The sequence below is a fragment of the Ranitomeya imitator genome, chromosome 2, assembly GCF_032444005.1.
Source record: "Ranitomeya imitator isolate aRanImi1 chromosome 2, aRanImi1.pri, whole genome shotgun sequence".
NCBI lineage: Eukaryota > Metazoa > Chordata > Amphibia > Anura > Dendrobatidae > Ranitomeya > Ranitomeya imitator.
In genome coordinates, this window is record NC_091283.1 from 794,804,645 (window position 1) to 794,822,575 (window position 17,931).

General features: G+C 44.5%; 1 protein-coding gene across 2 annotated transcripts in view; it reads left to right on the forward strand.

Moving 5' to 3' along the window:
* PCGF6 (polycomb group ring finger 6) overlaps positions 1 to 17,931 on the forward strand; it is a 55,921-nt gene that overhangs the window by 24,052 nt on the left and 13,938 nt on the right. For both annotated transcript variants that reach the window (XM_069753701.1, XM_069753702.1), the window contains exons 7-8: positions 8,893 to 8,920; positions 13,632 to 13,730. In XM_069753701.1, the coding sequence (XP_069609802.1) occupies positions 8,893 to 8,920; positions 13,632 to 13,730 (127 nt within the window). The remainder of the gene's footprint in view (positions 1 to 8,892; positions 8,921 to 13,631; positions 13,731 to 17,931) is intronic.

The window sequence follows — 17,931 nt, forward strand, 5'->3', positions numbered from 1 at the left end:
GGTCCACGGAGAAATGTCTGATTTTTGATCCTTGTTATGGATCAGTCTCGTCAATGCAAATCTGGGTCCATGAAAACATCACTTAGCTTTCAGATGCTGTTTTTCATGGACTGATGGAAACCTCTATAAATGTGTTGTTGTTTTTTAACTGATGAAGCTCAGATGATAAAAAAATGACAGACTGAAGAAAATCTGTCCAAAGCCGCTGATGGAGCTCGGATGTTTTTGAGTCCGAAAAATAAGCCTTTATTCTGTGTTCTAAATGTTAAATGATGACCACAAGGGGGCAGAAGACACCAGCATTAGTCACGGGGTGGGTCATCTCTTAAGGGATCTCCTGTTTCCATGTACTTGGTGTTGCATCAGGTTCTAGAAAGCTTTCACCGGTACATACTGTGATAAATGCAGGCTTCTCAGCCCTACACCCAAGTGTGTATCCACTGCTCACGTTTCCTATTGTTTCCTGCATGTAAAAACAAACGTACCACCAATAATCAATACATCGCGGAAGAAATTAGAAATGGAAAAACAGATGACAAAAATAGTCATTGCTTGGATAAAAAAAATGCCAAGATATATTATAGACTTACAGTATATGGTGATAAAGCAGATTTTACAGGACTTGGTAATGGCAGATATCGGATAGATTTAGGAAAAGTATAGATATCCATCTTCGAAAGGACATAACACTTTCCAATCCTGCGCAGGTATCTGTTATTTTTTGGGGGGTCAGGTGTTAATTTGCGGATTTCTACCCCGAAAACGAGGACATGGAACTGTGATTTACTCTGAAGTGTGGCCTTTCAGACCGTCACGGGGAGAAATATCCACAAATAACTGATGACTATAGTGATGTAGATTTATAAGCACATGTGTGGACAAAAATCTTGTCACCTCCACTTTACTCCTACAGGAGCTTTTATCTCCTCCCATATATCCATCAGCATTAACATGGAGCTGGTCCCCCTTCTGCTTCTGGGAAGACTTTCTACAAGATTTTGGTGGAGTCTGTGGGAATCTGTCACGACACAGCTGTCGGGTGACCCGGGACGAGGGGCTCCTTTTCTGGCCCTAACACTAGGAGGTGCCCTAGCTCGCACTGTTCCCTGGGATTCTTCAGATGATGAAGACGCCGGGGCCTCCGCCCTTGCCTTATCTCTTGAGTTAACCCTCAGTCTGTTCCCTTCCCCCACCCAGGGAAGAGGGGCGTTACTGTGCACCGCAGCACACCAACCCAACAAACAGGACACTAAAGACAAGGGCAAACTGAAAACTCCACACACCCAAAATATTCGCTCATATATAACAGACGAATCCACCGGGGTGTGCAGGAAGGGGGAGAAACCAGAATAGGGAAGGATAAGGAATTGCCAAGCGTCCAAACCAAACAACAGTCACTAATAACTCCTCCAGCACTCCTTCTCATACCAACTTTTCTCCATCCTTTTGCAGAAAGCTTTCTCTGACAAGGATTAGTAATAGAGCCCAGATTATATAGGGAAAGGAGTGGCTAACCGTTTTCCAACATGGCCGATTAACCCCTGTTCTGCTAGAAGAAATAAACACATTTAATAAACCAGAGAAGTGCTGCTTCTCAGCGGCGTTGTAGGAGTAACCAGATGCTGTGGTCCTCTGGCTCTGCTCCGTCGCGGTAACCCCGTGACAGAATCCATCCAGAAGAAGTCAGATACTAATGTTGGAGCAGAGTGTTGGGCTTGTAATCTCCATTCTTGTTCATCTCCACGATGTTGGATGGGGTTGAGGTCCAGGCTCTGTGTGATCGGTCAAGTTCTTCTACACCAAACTGTCCCAAAAATGTCTTTATGGACCTTGCTTAGTGCAGTGGGCACCATAACGGGGAACTGAAAACTGTTGCCTCAAAGCTGGAAACTCCAATTGTCCAAAATGTCTTCTATGTTGGGGCATTAAGATGTCCTTGACTGGAACTAAGTTCTAGGCCAGTGATGACGAACCTTTTATAGACTGAGTGCCCAAACTGCAATCTAAAACCCACTTCTTTATCGCAAAGTGCCAACACTGCAATTTAACTGGAATACTGAGGCTTTAGATTAGAAAAACAACTCCTACATTAGCGCCCTATAGCGTCTATAGAAAAGAGCTTGTAAGTGTTGCACTCCAAGCTTAAGATACTAGCCTCCGATTGCAGTGGAGGTCTGTTCTTGAGAATGAAAGAGATTTTTATTCAAAAGTAAAATTGCCAAGTTTGTTTTTTACAACTTCTTTGCAACTGTAACCCTTTATCATGATGAGAATAACCCTTTAAGCATGGCATGTCAAACTAAATACACAGAGGGCCAAAATTAAAAGCTTGGACAAAGTTGCGGGCCAACCTTGATATTTGTTTTAAAAAAAAGTTACAATTGAGGAAGTTTATCCTTCTCAAATAAAACAATTAACTTTTGGAATTATAGTGGAATAATATGTTATGTGACAGCAGTAAAAAGCATGTGGCCCAATGGCCGGATATAAATATGTCAAGGATACATAAACACAGTATTCCTCCATACACAACATCTCCCTCCCTGAAAATTCCCCCAACAAATAATGATGACCCCCATCACAGTGTGATTCTCCAAAGGTAATCCCCACACAGCTCTCCATACGGTATAATGTGCACAAAATGTCCACCATACAGTACAATGGTTCCACATAGTCCTCCATACAGTGTAATGGACCTCACATAGTTCTCCATAGAGTGTAATGGGCCCTACATAGTCCTGCATAAAGTGTAATTGGCTCCACATAGTGCTCTATACATTATAACGGGGCCCTGCATTGCCTTTCATACAGGGTTATGGCCCCACATAGTGCTTCATACAGTATTATGACCTCCCATGATGCTCCATTCTGTATAATGGACCCACATAGTGCTCCATACTGTATAATGGTCCCTCATGATTCTCCATGCTGTATAATGTCCCCACATGACGCTGCATACTGTATAATGGCCCCAGATGATGCTCCATACTGTATAATGGTCCTACATGATGCTCCATACTGTATAATGGCCCCACATAATGCTCCATACTGTATAATGGCCACACATGATGCTCCATTCTGTATAATGAACACGCATGACGCCCCATACTGTATAATGGTCCCACATGATGCTCCATACTGTATAATGGCCCCACATGATGCTCTATACTGTATAATGGTCCCACATTATGCTACAATCCGTATAATGGCCACATATGATGCTCCATACTGTATAATGGCCTCACATAATGCTCCATACTGTATAATGGCCTCACATGATGCTCCATACTGTATAATGGCCCCATATGATGCTCTATACTGTATAATGGTCCCACATGATTTTCCATTCTGTATAAAGGCCACATATGATGCTCCATACTGTATAATGGCCCCACATGATGCTCCATACTGTATAATGGCCCCACATGATACTCTATACTGTGTAATGGTTTCACATGATGCTCCATTCTGTATAATGGCCACACATAATGCTCCATACTGTATAATGGCCACACATGATGCTCCATTCTGTATAATGAACACGCATGATGCCCCATACTGTATAATGGTCCCACATGATGCTCCATACTGTATAATGGCCCCACATGATGCTCTATACTGTATAATGGTCCCACATTATGCTACAATCCGTATAATGGCCACATATGATGCTCCATACTGTATAATGGCCTCACATAATGCTCCATACTGTATAATGGCCTCACATGATGCTCCATACTGTATAATGGTGCCACATGATGCTCCATACTGTATAATAGTCCCACATGATGCTCCATTCTGTATAATGGCCACACATGATCCATACTGTATAATGGCCACACATGATGCTCCATACTGTAAAATGGCCCCACATGATGCTCCATACTGTATAATGTCCCCACAGGATGCTCCATGCTGTATAATGGGCCCACATGATGCTCCATTCTGTATAATAGTCCCACATGATGCTCCATTCTGTATAATGGCCACACATGATGCTCTATACTGTATAATGGCCCCATATGATGCTCTATACTGTATAATGGTCCCACATGATTTTCCATTCTGTATAAAGGCCACATATGATGCTCCATACTGTATAATGGCCCCACATGATGCTCCATACTGTATAATGGCCCCACATGATACTCTATACTGTGTAATGGTTTCACATGATGCTCCATTCTGTATAATGGCCACACATGATCCATACTGTATAATGGCCTCACATGATGCCCCATACTGTATAATGGTTCCACATGATGCTCCATGCCGTATAATGGCCACACATAATGCTCCACACTGTATAATGGTCACACATGATGCTCCATGCTGTATTATGGCCCCACATGATGCTCCATACAGTATAATGGTTCCACATGATGCTCCATACTGTATAATGGCCAGCCCCACATGATGCTCCATACTGTATAATGGCCCTACATGATGCTCTATACTGTATAATGGCCAGCCCCACATGATGCTCCATACTGTATAATGGCCTCACATGATGCTCCATACTCTATAATGGTGCCACATGATGCTCCATACTGTATAATAGTCCCACATGATGCTCCATTCTGTATAATGGCCACACATGATCCATACTGTATAATGGCCACACATGATGCTCCATGCTGTATAATGGCCCCACATGATGCTCCATACAGTATAATGGTTCCACATGATGCTCCATACTGTATAATGGCCAGCCCCACATGATGCTCCATACTGTATAATGGCCCTACATGATGCTCTATACTGTATAATGGCCAGCCCCACATGATGCTCCATACTGTATAATGGCCCTACATGATGCTCTATACTGTATAATGGTCCCACATGATGCTCCATTCTGTATAATGGCCACACATGATCCATACTGTATAATGGCCTCACATGATGCCCCAGACTGTATAATATTAATAATAATTTTTATTTATATAGCGCCAACATATTCCGCAGCGCTTTACAAATTATAGAGGGGACTTGTACAGACAATAGACATTACAGCATAACAGAAATACAGTTCAAAACAGATACCAGGAGGAATGAGGGCCCTGCTCACAAGCTTACAAACTATGAGGAAAAGGGGAGACACGAGAGGTGGATGGTAACAATTGCTATACAGGTCCTTCTCAAAAAATTAGCATGTAGTGTTAAATTTCATTATTTACCATAATGTAATGATTACAATTAAACTTTCATATATTATAGATTCATTATCCACCAACTGAAATTTGTCAGGTCTTTTATTGTTTTAATACTGATGATTTTGGCATACAACTCCTGATAACCCAAAAAACCTGTCTCAATAAATTAGCATATCAAGAAAAGGTTCTCTAAACGACCTATTACCCTAATCTTCTGAATCAACTAATTAACTCTAAACACATGGAAAAGATACCTGAGGCTTTTATAAACTCCCTGCCTGGTTCATTACTCAAAACCCCCATCATGGGTAAGACTAGCGACCTGACAGATGTCAAGAAGGCCATCATTGACACCCTCAAGCAAGAGGGTAAGACCCAGAAAGAAATTTCTCAACAAATAGGCTGTTCCCAGAGTGCTGTATCAAGGCACCTCAATGGTAAGTCTGTTGGAAGGAAACAATGTGGCAGAAAACGCTGTACAACGAGAAGAGGAGACCGGACCCTGAGGAAGATTGTGGAGAAGGACCGATTCCAGACCTTGGGGAACCTGAGGAAGCAGTGGACTGAGTCTGGTGTGGAAACATCAAGAGCCACCGTGCACAGGCGTGTGCAGGAAATGGGCTACAGGTGCCGCATTCCCCAGGTAAAGCCACTTTTGAGCTACAGAGAAGCAGCACTGGACTGTTGCTAAGTGGTCCCAAGTACTTTTTTCTGATGAAAGCAAATTTTGCATGTCATTCGGAAATCAAGGTGCCAGAGTCTGGAGGAAGACTGGGGAGAAGGAAATGCCAAAATGCCTGAAGTCCAGTGTCAAGTACCCACAGTCAGTGATGGTGTGGGGTGCCATGTCAGCTGCTGGTGTTGGTCCACTGTGTTTCATCAAGGGCAGGGTCAATGCAGCTAGCTATCAGGAGATTTTGGAGCACTTCATGCTTCCATCGGCTGAAATGCTTTATGGAGATGAAGATTTCATTTTTCAGCACGACCTGGCACCTGCTCACAGTGCCAAAACCACTGGTAAATGGTTTACTGACCATGGTATTACTGTGCTCAATTGGCCTGCCAACTCTCCTGACCTGAACCCCATAGAGAATCTGTGGGATATTGTGAAGGGAAAGTTTAGAGACGCAAGACCCAACACTCTGGATGAGCTTAAGGCCGCTATTGAAGCATCCTGGGCCTCCATAACATCTCAGCAGTGTCACAGGCTGATTGCCTCCATGCCACGCCGCATTGAAGCAGTCATTTCTGCCAAAGGATTCCCGACCAAGTATTGAGTGCATAGCTGAACATTATTATTTGATGGTTTTTTTGTTTGTTATTAAAAAACACTTTTATTTGATTGGATGGGTGAAATATGCTAATTTATTGAGACAGGTTTTTTGGGTTATCAGGAGTTGTATGCCAAAATCATCAGTATTAAAACAATAAAAGACCTGACAAATTTCAGTTGGTGGATAATTAATCTATAATATATCAAAGTTTAATTGTAATCATTACATTATGGTAAATCATGAAATTTAACACTATATGCTAATTTTTTGAGAAGGACCTGTAGTTATTCGGACCAGCCATAGTGTAAGGCTCGGGTCTTCATGTAAAGCTGCATGAACCAGTTAACTGCCTAAGTATGTAGCAGTACAGACACAGAGGGCTATTAACTGCATAAAGTGAATGAGAACATAATGCGAGGAACCTGATTTTTTTTTTTTTAAATAGGCCACACAGGGATCGTTAGGTTAATGCATTGAGGCGGTAGGCCAGTCTGAACAAATGAGTTTTTAGGGTACGCTTAAAACTGTGGGGATTGGGGATTAATCGTATTAACCTAGGTAGTGCATTCCAAAGAATCGGCGCAGCACGTGTAAAGTCTTGGAGACGGGAGTGGGAGGTTCTGATTATTGAGGATGCTAACCTGAGGTCATTAGCGGAGCGGAGGGCACCGCTCCGCTGAGACCAGGGAGGAGATGTAGGGTGGTGCTGAGCCATGGAGTGCTTTGTGGATGAGGGTAGTAGTTTTGTACTGGATTCTGGAGTGGATGGGTAGCCAGTGTAATGACTGGCACAAGGTAGAGGCATCGGTGTAACGGTTGGTGAGGAATATGATCCTGGCAGCAGCATTCAGGACAGATTGGAGCGGGGAGAGTTTTGTAAGAGGGAGGCCGATTAGTAGAGAGTTACAATAGTCCAGACGAGAATGAATAAGTGAAACAGTAAGAGTTTTTGCAGAGTCGAAAGTAAGAAAAGGGCGAATTCTAGAAATGTTTTTGAGATGCAGGTAAGAAGAGCGAGCCAGTGATCGGATGTGGGGGATGAATGAAAGGTCAGAATCAAGTATGACCCCAAGGCAGCGGGCATGTTGCTTTGGAGTAATGGTGGAACCGCACACGGAGATGGCAATGTCAGGCAAAGGTAGGTTAGTAGAGGGAGAGAACACGAGGAGTTCAGTTTTTGACAGGTTTAGTTTCAGATAGAGGGATATAATGGCCTCACATGATTCTCCATACTGTATAATGGTGTCACATGATGCTCCATTACTGTATAATGGCCACACATGATGCCCCATGCTGTTTAATGGCCCCACATGATGCTCCATATTGTATAATGGTTCCACATGAAGCCCCATACTGTATAATGGCCTCACATGTTGCTCCATACTGTATAATGGTTACACGTGATGCTCCATACTGTATAATGGCCTCACATAAAAAAAAATTCACTTTTGCCCATTCCAACGCTGATCTGGTCTCTTCATATATCAGTCCTACCTGTGGGCACGGGCGCCAACTCGGCAGTAGCGCCGCCATCTCCGTTCTCAGCCTACGCAAGATCCATGTCCTCAGCACATGCGTAGACTGATGGAACGGCGTGCGGCCTGATGGAAGAGACAGGAGCAGAGGAGAGTGGCTGCGGTGCTAGTGATGAGGGAGATTACGAGCGGGCTGAGGAGAGTGGTAGCAGTGCTAGTTTTGAGGAGATGCCGCTCGTGCCCCCCGAGAGGGCTCTGCGTGCCCCTTCTGGCATGCGTGCCATACGTTCGCCACCACTGGTCTAGACCAAATCCCTGAATAGCAAATCCATAGCTTTATCCCTTCCATTTTTCATTAATATTCTTCACAGGTGATGGTGGATTACATAAGGAAGAAATTTCTCATGCTGGCTTGTTACATCAGTGGCTCCAATTCCATGACCACAATTTAATATACTAATGCAATGGGACTGATTTAAAACCTGGATTCAGTGATTGACAAGTGGCCTGATGCTTTATTTATGCAGTGTAAACATGTGCTTGTTTTGGTAACATGTTGTGTGCTGTATGTTACAGCTGCTGTATTATATTTTGCTTTATTAGTATTTTTGCACTCTGGTTTGGCCTCGCAGCGACGGTTAGGATGGATTCAATTACCCTGATGTATTGAGGCTGACGTTAAGAACTCCCTGGGATATAATCGCGCTCCCCTGAACGTGGGTCTTGTGACACTCTACCCTGTTTTTTCCTTCTGATGTGAATGCTCCATACGAGGAGCTGGAAGTGCTTATCGCCCACGTGACTCGCTGCATTATTTATGGCAATGAATTGGTCCTGGAAGTGCATTAGGACCTCAAATGAAAAGCCTTGTCATTATATGGAGAGAGTTTCACGTCTGCTTCCAACCTTTACAACATGTACAATGTCTGTCCCGGGAATTAGGTGATTGCCTTGTAGGTTTAATAAAGGGCTTTTTGTGTTCTGTTTTAGGGCTGATGAAGGCACGGGAAGCTTTAAGGTAAGGCTGTTACTATGAATTGTGGCTTTTTATATTTAAATGTGTGGCATCAGCTGCACCCCTCTAAACTGACCATAATCTTAAAGGGGTTGTTTTTTGTCTGGAATATGGGCATCCAAAGGGAGGATTTTGGCCACTCATCGGGTGGTTGGCCATCATCAGTTGTGTGCTACACCTGTCTGGTCTCTGTGAGCTGTGATGGGAGTTACATAGGTTTGCATGACTTTCAGTCCACAGGGCAGATGCTTAGGAATTGGGCAATCTGCGTAAGGGGCCACGTAGAATAAATGGACCAAAGCGCTCTGTAATAACAACACTGCTTTTTGGATGATGCACTCTGAAAGAACCACTTTGAGAAAAATGTTTCCACTCCTTTTGCAAATTATGGCCAAGAACTGTCTTCTGTCTCCCCCCAAAGCATGCACATTTGGCCTAATGTCGTTTCAGTAACAGAGGAAAATAAATGACTGCCAGACATGTAGGACCAATAATCTCTGTTAGAAATTGAGGGTGTAGCAAAGTCAGGTTGGACAGGTGGGCAGCGTTAAATCCTAGCACTGCAGGTCTTGAGGCACCTGACTAGCTTTGACTAAGAGCCAGGGCCTGTGTTCACTTGGAGTGTTAGTCTGCTGGATGGAGCAGAGTTGATTGTTCTCAAGTTGGTGAGTGACCAGTCCAAATGTGAGCTGTAGCTGGGAGAGAGACAAGACCTAGCCTCTCTGAGTGGAGACTGCACGGGTAAGCTAGGAAAGCTGAGCAGTCTGTGTGTTGGAGCTGCAGCGAACGCGTGGAAGCTGCAGTCTCTTCAGTGTGAATTGTGCTCGGATTTGAACACTTCTGTTTGGCGCTGGAACTCAGGCTGAAGGGGATACCGAGATTGGCAGGATCGTACCTCTTTTTTGTGTAAATTTTGCTTCAAGAGAAAGGACTGTAATCTGTTCGGGTGTGCCCTCACTGACATATATGACCCTGCTGAATGATCTGTTTATTTGCTGTGATACCTTTGTGCACAGAAGAGGCAGGTTTTGGTTTTGAGTCTCTTGGAGTTTTATGAAAGTAATAAAGCTGCACATGTTTGGACCAAACCACATTATGTCTACCTGAGAGTGTGAATCCCTACAATGGTTAGATGGATTGTTGGTGTGTTCTGCTGACAAATACCCAATGGTTGCCGCAGACAGTCTGCATGTGCAAAAACATAATTAGCTATATGCCAGCAGAACCTGCTGCTACTTAGGATAGACGTGATTGTCTGGCCACAAGCGATGCTTTTCTCACTCCGTTATTACCATTCAGCTTGGTTATGCCAAAACAATAGATTAGGGCTGAATAGTTTTGGTTACTGCAGGGGAAATGCTCAGCAAGAATCACAGATTAGTAGGGAGATATCGGCACATGAAACATTCTACATTTTTTTGTCTTCGTTGTTAGAAGTCCGAACCCCTCAGTTTAAGAATCTCAATCTTAAAGGGAACCCGTCACCCCCAAAATCACGGGTGAGGTAAGCTCTCCGTCATCAGGGGCTTATCTACAGCATTCTGTAATGCTGTAGATAAGCTGCCGATGTTACCTGAAAGAGGAGAAAAAGAGGTTAGATTATACTCATCCAGGGGCGGTCCCGCTGTGGTCTGGTCAAATGGGTGTTTCAGGTCCGCTCCGGCGCCTCCCATGTTCATTCCATGATGTCCTCTTCTGGACTTCACGCCGCGGCTCTGGCGTACTTTGCCGAAAGTACTGCAGTGCGCAGGCGCCGGAAAGGTCAGAGAGGCCCAGCGCCTGCGCACTGCAGTACTTTCCTCTGCCCTCAACAAAGACAAAGTACGCCTGCGCAGGAGCCGTGGCGTGAAGACCAGAAGAGGACGTCATGGAATGAAGATGGGAGGCGCCGGAGCGGACCTGAAACACCCATTTGACCAGACCGCAGCGGGACCGCCCCTGGGTGAGTATAATCTAACCTCTTTTTCTCCTCTTTCAGGTTACATTGGGGGCTTATCTACAGCTTTACAGAATGCTCCAAATACCCCAACACATCAGACTTGCGCCTACCATAGAAACCTTCAAAAAGAACCTGAAGACTCATCTCTTCCGACAAGCCTACAGCCTGCAGTGATCCTCAACCTACTGAACAGCCGTACAGCCAGCTCTTCCCTCTCCTAGTGTATCCTCACCCACCCCCTGCAGACTGTGAGCCCTCGCGGGCAGGGTCCTCCCTCCTTATGTACTCGTGTGCCTTGTTATCTGCTCATGTTTAATGTATTTGTCTATATTTGCCCCGTATTCACATGTAAAGCGCCATGGAATAAATGGCGCTATAAAAATGTATAATAATAATAATAATAATAATAATAAAAAATGCTGTAGATAAGCCCCTGATGCCGGAGAGCTTACCTCACCATCGATTTTGGGGGTGACAGGTTCCCTTTAAATCAACCCAACCAATCCCACTGATCACCAGTGATGGCAGCTCCAGTCAATAGAAGACGATGCAGATTGCTCTCCTGTTTATATAAACTGTGTCTGTATATAGACAGTATGATGAAAATAAGTTGCACATACCGGTGGAGAACTAAAACTCATTTCCTTTGTGGTTAAAATGTGGATTTCTACCCATAATGTCAAATCAGTCAATCAGAAGATATACCAGTAACCAACTCTGGAAATCTGCAAGGCAGCCAAGAACTTTTAGTAATAGAAAAAATAGAAATATAATTGTCAAACTTGAAATAGGATTTATTTTTAATACCACTTCAAGGTCACCACAGTGGCAGGACAGAAACTTCTATCACAGGTACTGCTGATGATTACGCAGCTTCTGTCAAACAATTATTATTCAGCCTCCTGACTGTATACTTGTAAGATATTAGATTATTTACTACAAAATACAGAGAAGGTTAATCATACTGTGCCCAGAGCAGGCAGAGATTGCACTGGCTCTAGATGCCCATGTTACGTTGAACTGGTCCATCATAGGACCACTTTACTAGTAATCAACATTGACATATTGTTAGTGGTGTTGTGTAATCAATAGTGAAGAGGTGCCAGTATATGAGATCAGATATCTCCCAACAACGTACCATCTGAAATCTACTCTGAATGTTACTGCATGTTATTCCTCTGGGATACAGGGATGTAAACTGCCAACTGGGCGTTACCGTTCCTTTTGCCAATAGGATATGTTCCTGTAGTGTAACACTCATCTCTGATTGGGCAGTATGTAGGGACACCGCCCCCCCATGAGAATTTTGCACCCTGTTTCTTCATACATTTCCAGGGAGAATAACAGAGGAATGACATAATGCAGAGTTTATTATACAGATACCCGTTATTTTATGGGAAATTCAAGTATTTAGAGCAGATGTCAGGGACTCTGATGACTTGTTGTTACTGTTTGGTAAACTTGCTGCTCGTTATATATCTGACTGTCAGGCTCCTGAGGATACCTAGGTGAGGATGTTTTATTGCGGACTGCCCTGCCCTGCTCTTGGGGAAAATCCCATAAAGATGCGGTTTGATGTTTAGGAGCTGGAGCGAGATCTGCGGTCTCTGCTGGAGTCCTGGCGCTTACTAACCACTGCAGCGCTGGACTCTGCTCATCAGTGATTAACATCTATTTTCTTATTCACACTATCAAGCTCTGAAATTTCAGCTGTCACAGGCTGATAGTGAAGACGGGGCATTAATGTGACAAGCCTCGTTGTGTCGTTGGAAGGGATGTTGCACGGTCATTCCTTGTCCTCTGGCTCAGTGGACTTCTCATGAACCCGGCTTCACTTGCACTCCCCAGCTGGCCTTACTGTAGATTGCTGAGCTTTCGGTGGACATCTATTCCTCCTCACCCCCTCCATCCACAGGCGTGCGTGTTCAGCCCAGCCAGGCATGCATGTGATTTCAATGGGAAGAGGGGGAAGCGGGCAGCTGTCAGATACCTCGCCAGTGAACACAAAGGACCGGGCGTGTTGAAAGACAACATGCCAATCCATGTTGTCCCTGACATTTGCTGCTATCAGAGTGTTGGGTTACCCCCATTTGATCCTACTGAAATGAGCGATATGGCCGACATTCAGCAAGTGTTAAGCCACCTTTTATAGAGTTTGAACCAAGTATGGAAGATGTACCCTATCCTTGGGACATGGGATCATTTTCTGATCGCTGGGGATCTGAGTAGTGGGACCCTCACCAATCCAGAGAAAGGGGCTTTGCAGAGCCCAATCTAAATAGAGTTGAGGTCGAGCATGCACCCGCCAATGCCCCATTAATACGTCTATGAAAGGGCTGGGGGTGGACCGCCAACGATCAGGAACTTACCCCCTATCCTATCCATAGGAGATGACTTCTATTCTTGGCCCAAAGGCTGTAAAGGATACATTTACTGTTTAAAGGGAACCTGCCAGCAGGATTGTGCACAGTAACCTACACACAGTGTCAGGTCGGCGCCGTTATACTGATTACAATGATACCTGGTGATGAAATCCGTCTTGTGGTTGTTGTCTGATCTTTATTTTCAGTTTTGTGTTAATGATATGCTCGTGCTCCGGGGGTCCTGTGGGGGTCTTCATGTGGTGCTCTGATTAGGTATTCATAATGAAGACTGCTGACAGGTCCCTGATCCCTCACTGACCTGCCCCCTAGTTTGTCACAGTCCTCATTTATTGCTCCATGACTAGAACGCCGTCTACGTTCTCTGATATACTGTCTTTTATCACTGAATTAGCCTTTGGAGAGAAGGTTTGTACGTGTCTCGGGAGACGCCACCATAGGACATGTTGAGAAATTCATAAGACGGAAGATGGAATTGAACACGACCTGTCAGGTGAGTGAACCATTGCCGGAGCAGCTACGGAGCCTCAATGTGCACAGTTAATTTTTAGATATACTGTAGTGACACCTTTTTTTGTGTAGTGTAAGGATATTACTGTGTACCAAGGAACATTTGGCTTTCAAGAATCTAGAAGCTGACAACTTTTGTGCAAACTGTGATTTCAGCCATAGTGGTTGTCAGGAATACTGTATGTCATTTCCAATTTATAAGAGTAGCTTGGCTTTGATCTTTTAATTTTTATTTTGTTTAATATTTTTCAGACCCTTTCATTGCCTGCAGGTTAGGGGAGGTCCAGGTCCTGAGACCCCCTCCACCGATTGCTACAAGTAAACCACTGAGAGGTGATCAGATTGGGAGGCCGTGTTGTGCTTCGTGCCTATGCACTTCTCACCAAACTTCAGGCAACTAAAGGACTTAAATATATTAAAAAAATGGTCAAAAGTTTAATTACTTTTTATCATCAGAAAATGACCCATTGTTTAAAGCACCACTCCAGCGATTGTTTTTTTATATCAACACTGGAGTGGTGCCATTAATGTAGGTTCCCTGACCCTAGTATTCTACCTACCAGCCACCATCTTCAGCTCTTCCCGATGCCACTCCAATCCCGATCCGCCGTCTTGTGACTGCAACTTCTGCCTGACCGTCAGTCAGAGGTAACGGTCACAAGCTCTCAGTGTAAGTCTACGAGACCATTGTTCTGGCTGTCACAGACTTGCATTAGGTTGTGACTTCCGGATCACCCAGCAAACACTGGAGCGATGCGGCAGATCACAAACTGCAGAAAACAACTGGAGCGGCACGGTGAACTTATATTAGGGACAACACTCCAGTCGGGGGGGGGGGGGACAATGAAATGGTGCTTTAACTTTTTTTTTATTTATGTTGCATGTATTTAACCCCTTCCCGACCTTTGACGCCACATAGGCATCATGAAAGTCGGTGCCAATCCGACCTCTGACGCCTATGTGGCGTCATGGAGGGATCGCTTCCCTGCAGATCGGGTGAAAGGGTTAACCCCCATTTCACCCGATCTGCAGGGACAGGGGGAGTGTTTCTTCAGCCCATCAGCCCAGGGGGGTGGCTTCACCCCCCGTAGCTACGATCGCTCTGATTGGCTGTTGAAAGTGAAACTGCCAATCAGAGCGATTTGTAATATTTCACCTATAAAAACTGGTGAAATATTACAATCCAGCCATGGCTGATGCTGCAATATCATCGGCCATGGCTGGAAACCCTGATGTGCCTCCCGCCGCCACCGATCTCCTCCCCGGTCCTCCGTCCGGTGCTCCGCTCCCCTCCGTCGTCCTGTCTGCTCCCCGTCCTCCTGCCCGCTCCCCCCGTGCTCCGATGCCACCCCCCGTCCTCCGATCCACCCCCCATGCTCCGATCTCCCCCCCTCATACTTACCGGGCCTCCCGGTGTCCGTCCGTCTTCTCCATGGGCGCCGCCATCTTCCAAAATGGCGGGCGCATGCGCAGTGCACCCGCCGAATCTGCCGGCCGGCAGATTCGTTCCAGAAATATTTTGATCACTGTGATAGGTTATATCACAGTGATCAAAATAAAAAAAATAGTAAATGACACCCCCCCTTATCACCCCCATAGGTAAGGACAATAATAAAATATATATATATATATATATATATATATATATATATATATATATATATATATATATATATATTACCTGCGGATTTTTCAAAAATCGTGCGGAAAAATCTCACGAATCCGCAACGTGGGCACATAGCCTTAGGGTTGGAATTAGGGCTAGGGTTAGAAATAGGGTTAAGATTAGGCTTGTGGTTAGGGTTAGGAGTTTGTTGGGGTTAGGGTTGTGGTTAGGGGTGTGTTGGGGTTAGGGTTGTGATTAGGGTTAAGGCTGCAGTTGAGATTGTTGGGGTTAGTGTTGAAGTTAGAATTGAGGGGTTTCCACTGTTTAGGCACATCAGGGGGTCTCCAAACGCAACATGGCGCCACCATTGATTCCAGCCAATCTTGCGTTCAAAAAGTCAAATGGTGCTCCCTCCCTTCCGAGCCCCGACGTGTGTCCAAACAGTGGTTTACCCCCACATATGGGGTACCAGCGTACTCAGGACAAACTGGGCAACAACTATTGGGGTCTAATTTCTTTTGTTACCCTTGTGAAAATAAAAAATTGCTTGCTAAACAATTTTTGAGGAAAGAAAAATTATTTTTTATTTTGACGTCTCTGCGTCATAAACTTCTGTGAAGCACTTGGGGGTTGAAAGTGCTCACCACATATCTAGATAAGTTCCTTGGTGGGTCTAGTTTCCAAAATGGGGTCACTTGTGGGGGTTTCTACTGTTTAGGCACATCAGTGGCTCTGCAAATGCAAAGTGACGCCTGCAGACCATTCCATCAAAGTCTGCATTTCAAAACGTCACTACTTCCCTTCCGAGCCCCGACGTGTGCCCAAACAGTTGGTTACCCCCACATATGGGGTATTAGTGTACTCAGGACAACCTGGGCAACAACTATTGGGGTCTAATTTCTTTTGTTACCCTTGTAACAATAAAAAATTGCTTGCTAAAACATCTTTTTTGAGGAAAGAAAAATGTTTTTTTTATTTTCACGGCTCTGCGTTGTAAACTTCTGTGAAGCACTTGGGGGTTCAAAGTGCTCACCACATATCTAGATAAGTTCCTTGGGGGGTCTAGTTTCCAAAATGGGGTCACATGTGGGGGAGCTCCAATGTTTAGGCACACAGGGGCTCTCCAAACGCGACATGGTGCCCGCTAACGATTGGAGCTAATTTTTCATTTAAAAGTCAAATGGCGCTCCTTCCCTTCCGAGCCTTGCCGTGTGCACAAACAGTGGTTTACCCCCACATATGAGGTGTCTGTGTACTCCGGAGAAATTGTCCAACACATTTTAGGATCCATTTTATCCTGTTGCCCATGTGAAATTGAAAAAATTGAGGCTAAAATAAATTTTTTGTGAAAAAAAAGTACTTTTTCATTTTTACGGATCAATTTGTGAAGCACCTGGGGGTTCAAAGTGCTCACTATGCATCTAGATAAGTTCCTTGGGGGGTCTAGTTTCCAAAATGGGGTCACTTGTGGGGGAGCTCCAATGTTTAGGCACACAGGGGCTCTCCAAAGGCGACATGGTGTCCGCTAAAGATTGGAGCCAATTTTTCATTGAAAAAGTCAAATGTCGCTCCTTCCCTTCCGAGCCTTGTTGTGCGCCCAAACAGTGGTTCCCCCCCACATATGGGATATCGGCGTACTCAGGACAAATTGTACAATAACGTTTGGGGTCCAGTTTCTCTTTTTACCCTTGGGAAAATAAATGTTGCTAAAACATCATTTTTGTGACTAAAAAGTTAAATGTTCATTTTTTCCTTCCATGTTGCTTCTGCTGCTGTGAAGTACCTGAAGGGTTAATAAACTTATTGAATGTGGTTTTGAGTACCTTGAGGGGTGCAGTTTTTAGAATGGTGTCACTTTTGGGTATTTTGAGCCATATAGACCCCTCAAACTGACTTCAAATGTGAGGTGGTCCCTAAAAAAAAATGGTTTTGTAAATTTCGTTGTAAAAATGAGAAATCGCTGGTCAAATTTTAACCCTTATAACTTCCTAGCAAAAAAAAATTATGTTTCCAAAATTGTGCTGATGTAAAGTAGACATGTGGGTAATGTTATTTATTAACTATTTTGTTTCACATAACTCTGGTTTAACAGAATAAAAATTCAAAATTTGAAAATTGCGAAATTTTCAAAATTTTAGCCAAATTTCCATTTTTTTCACAAATAAGCGCAAAAATTATTGACCTAAATTTACCACTAACATGAAGCCCAATATGTCACGAAAAAACAGTCTCAGAACCGTTAGGATCCGTTGAAGCGTTCCTGAGTTATTACCTCATAAAGGGACACTGGTCAGAATTGCAAAAAACGGCCAGGTCATTAACCCCTTACCGGCATCGGACGTACTATACCGTCCGATGCCGGCTCCCCTGCTTTGATGCAGGGCTCCGCGGTGAGCCCGCACCAAAGCCGGGACATGTCAGCTGTTTTGAACAGCTGACATGTGCCCGTAATAGGCGCGGGCAGAATCGCGATCTGCCCGCACCTATTAACTAGTTAAATGCCGCTGTCAAACGCAGACAGCGGCATTTAACTACCGCTTCCGGCCGGGCGGCCGGAAATGACGTCATCGCCGACCCC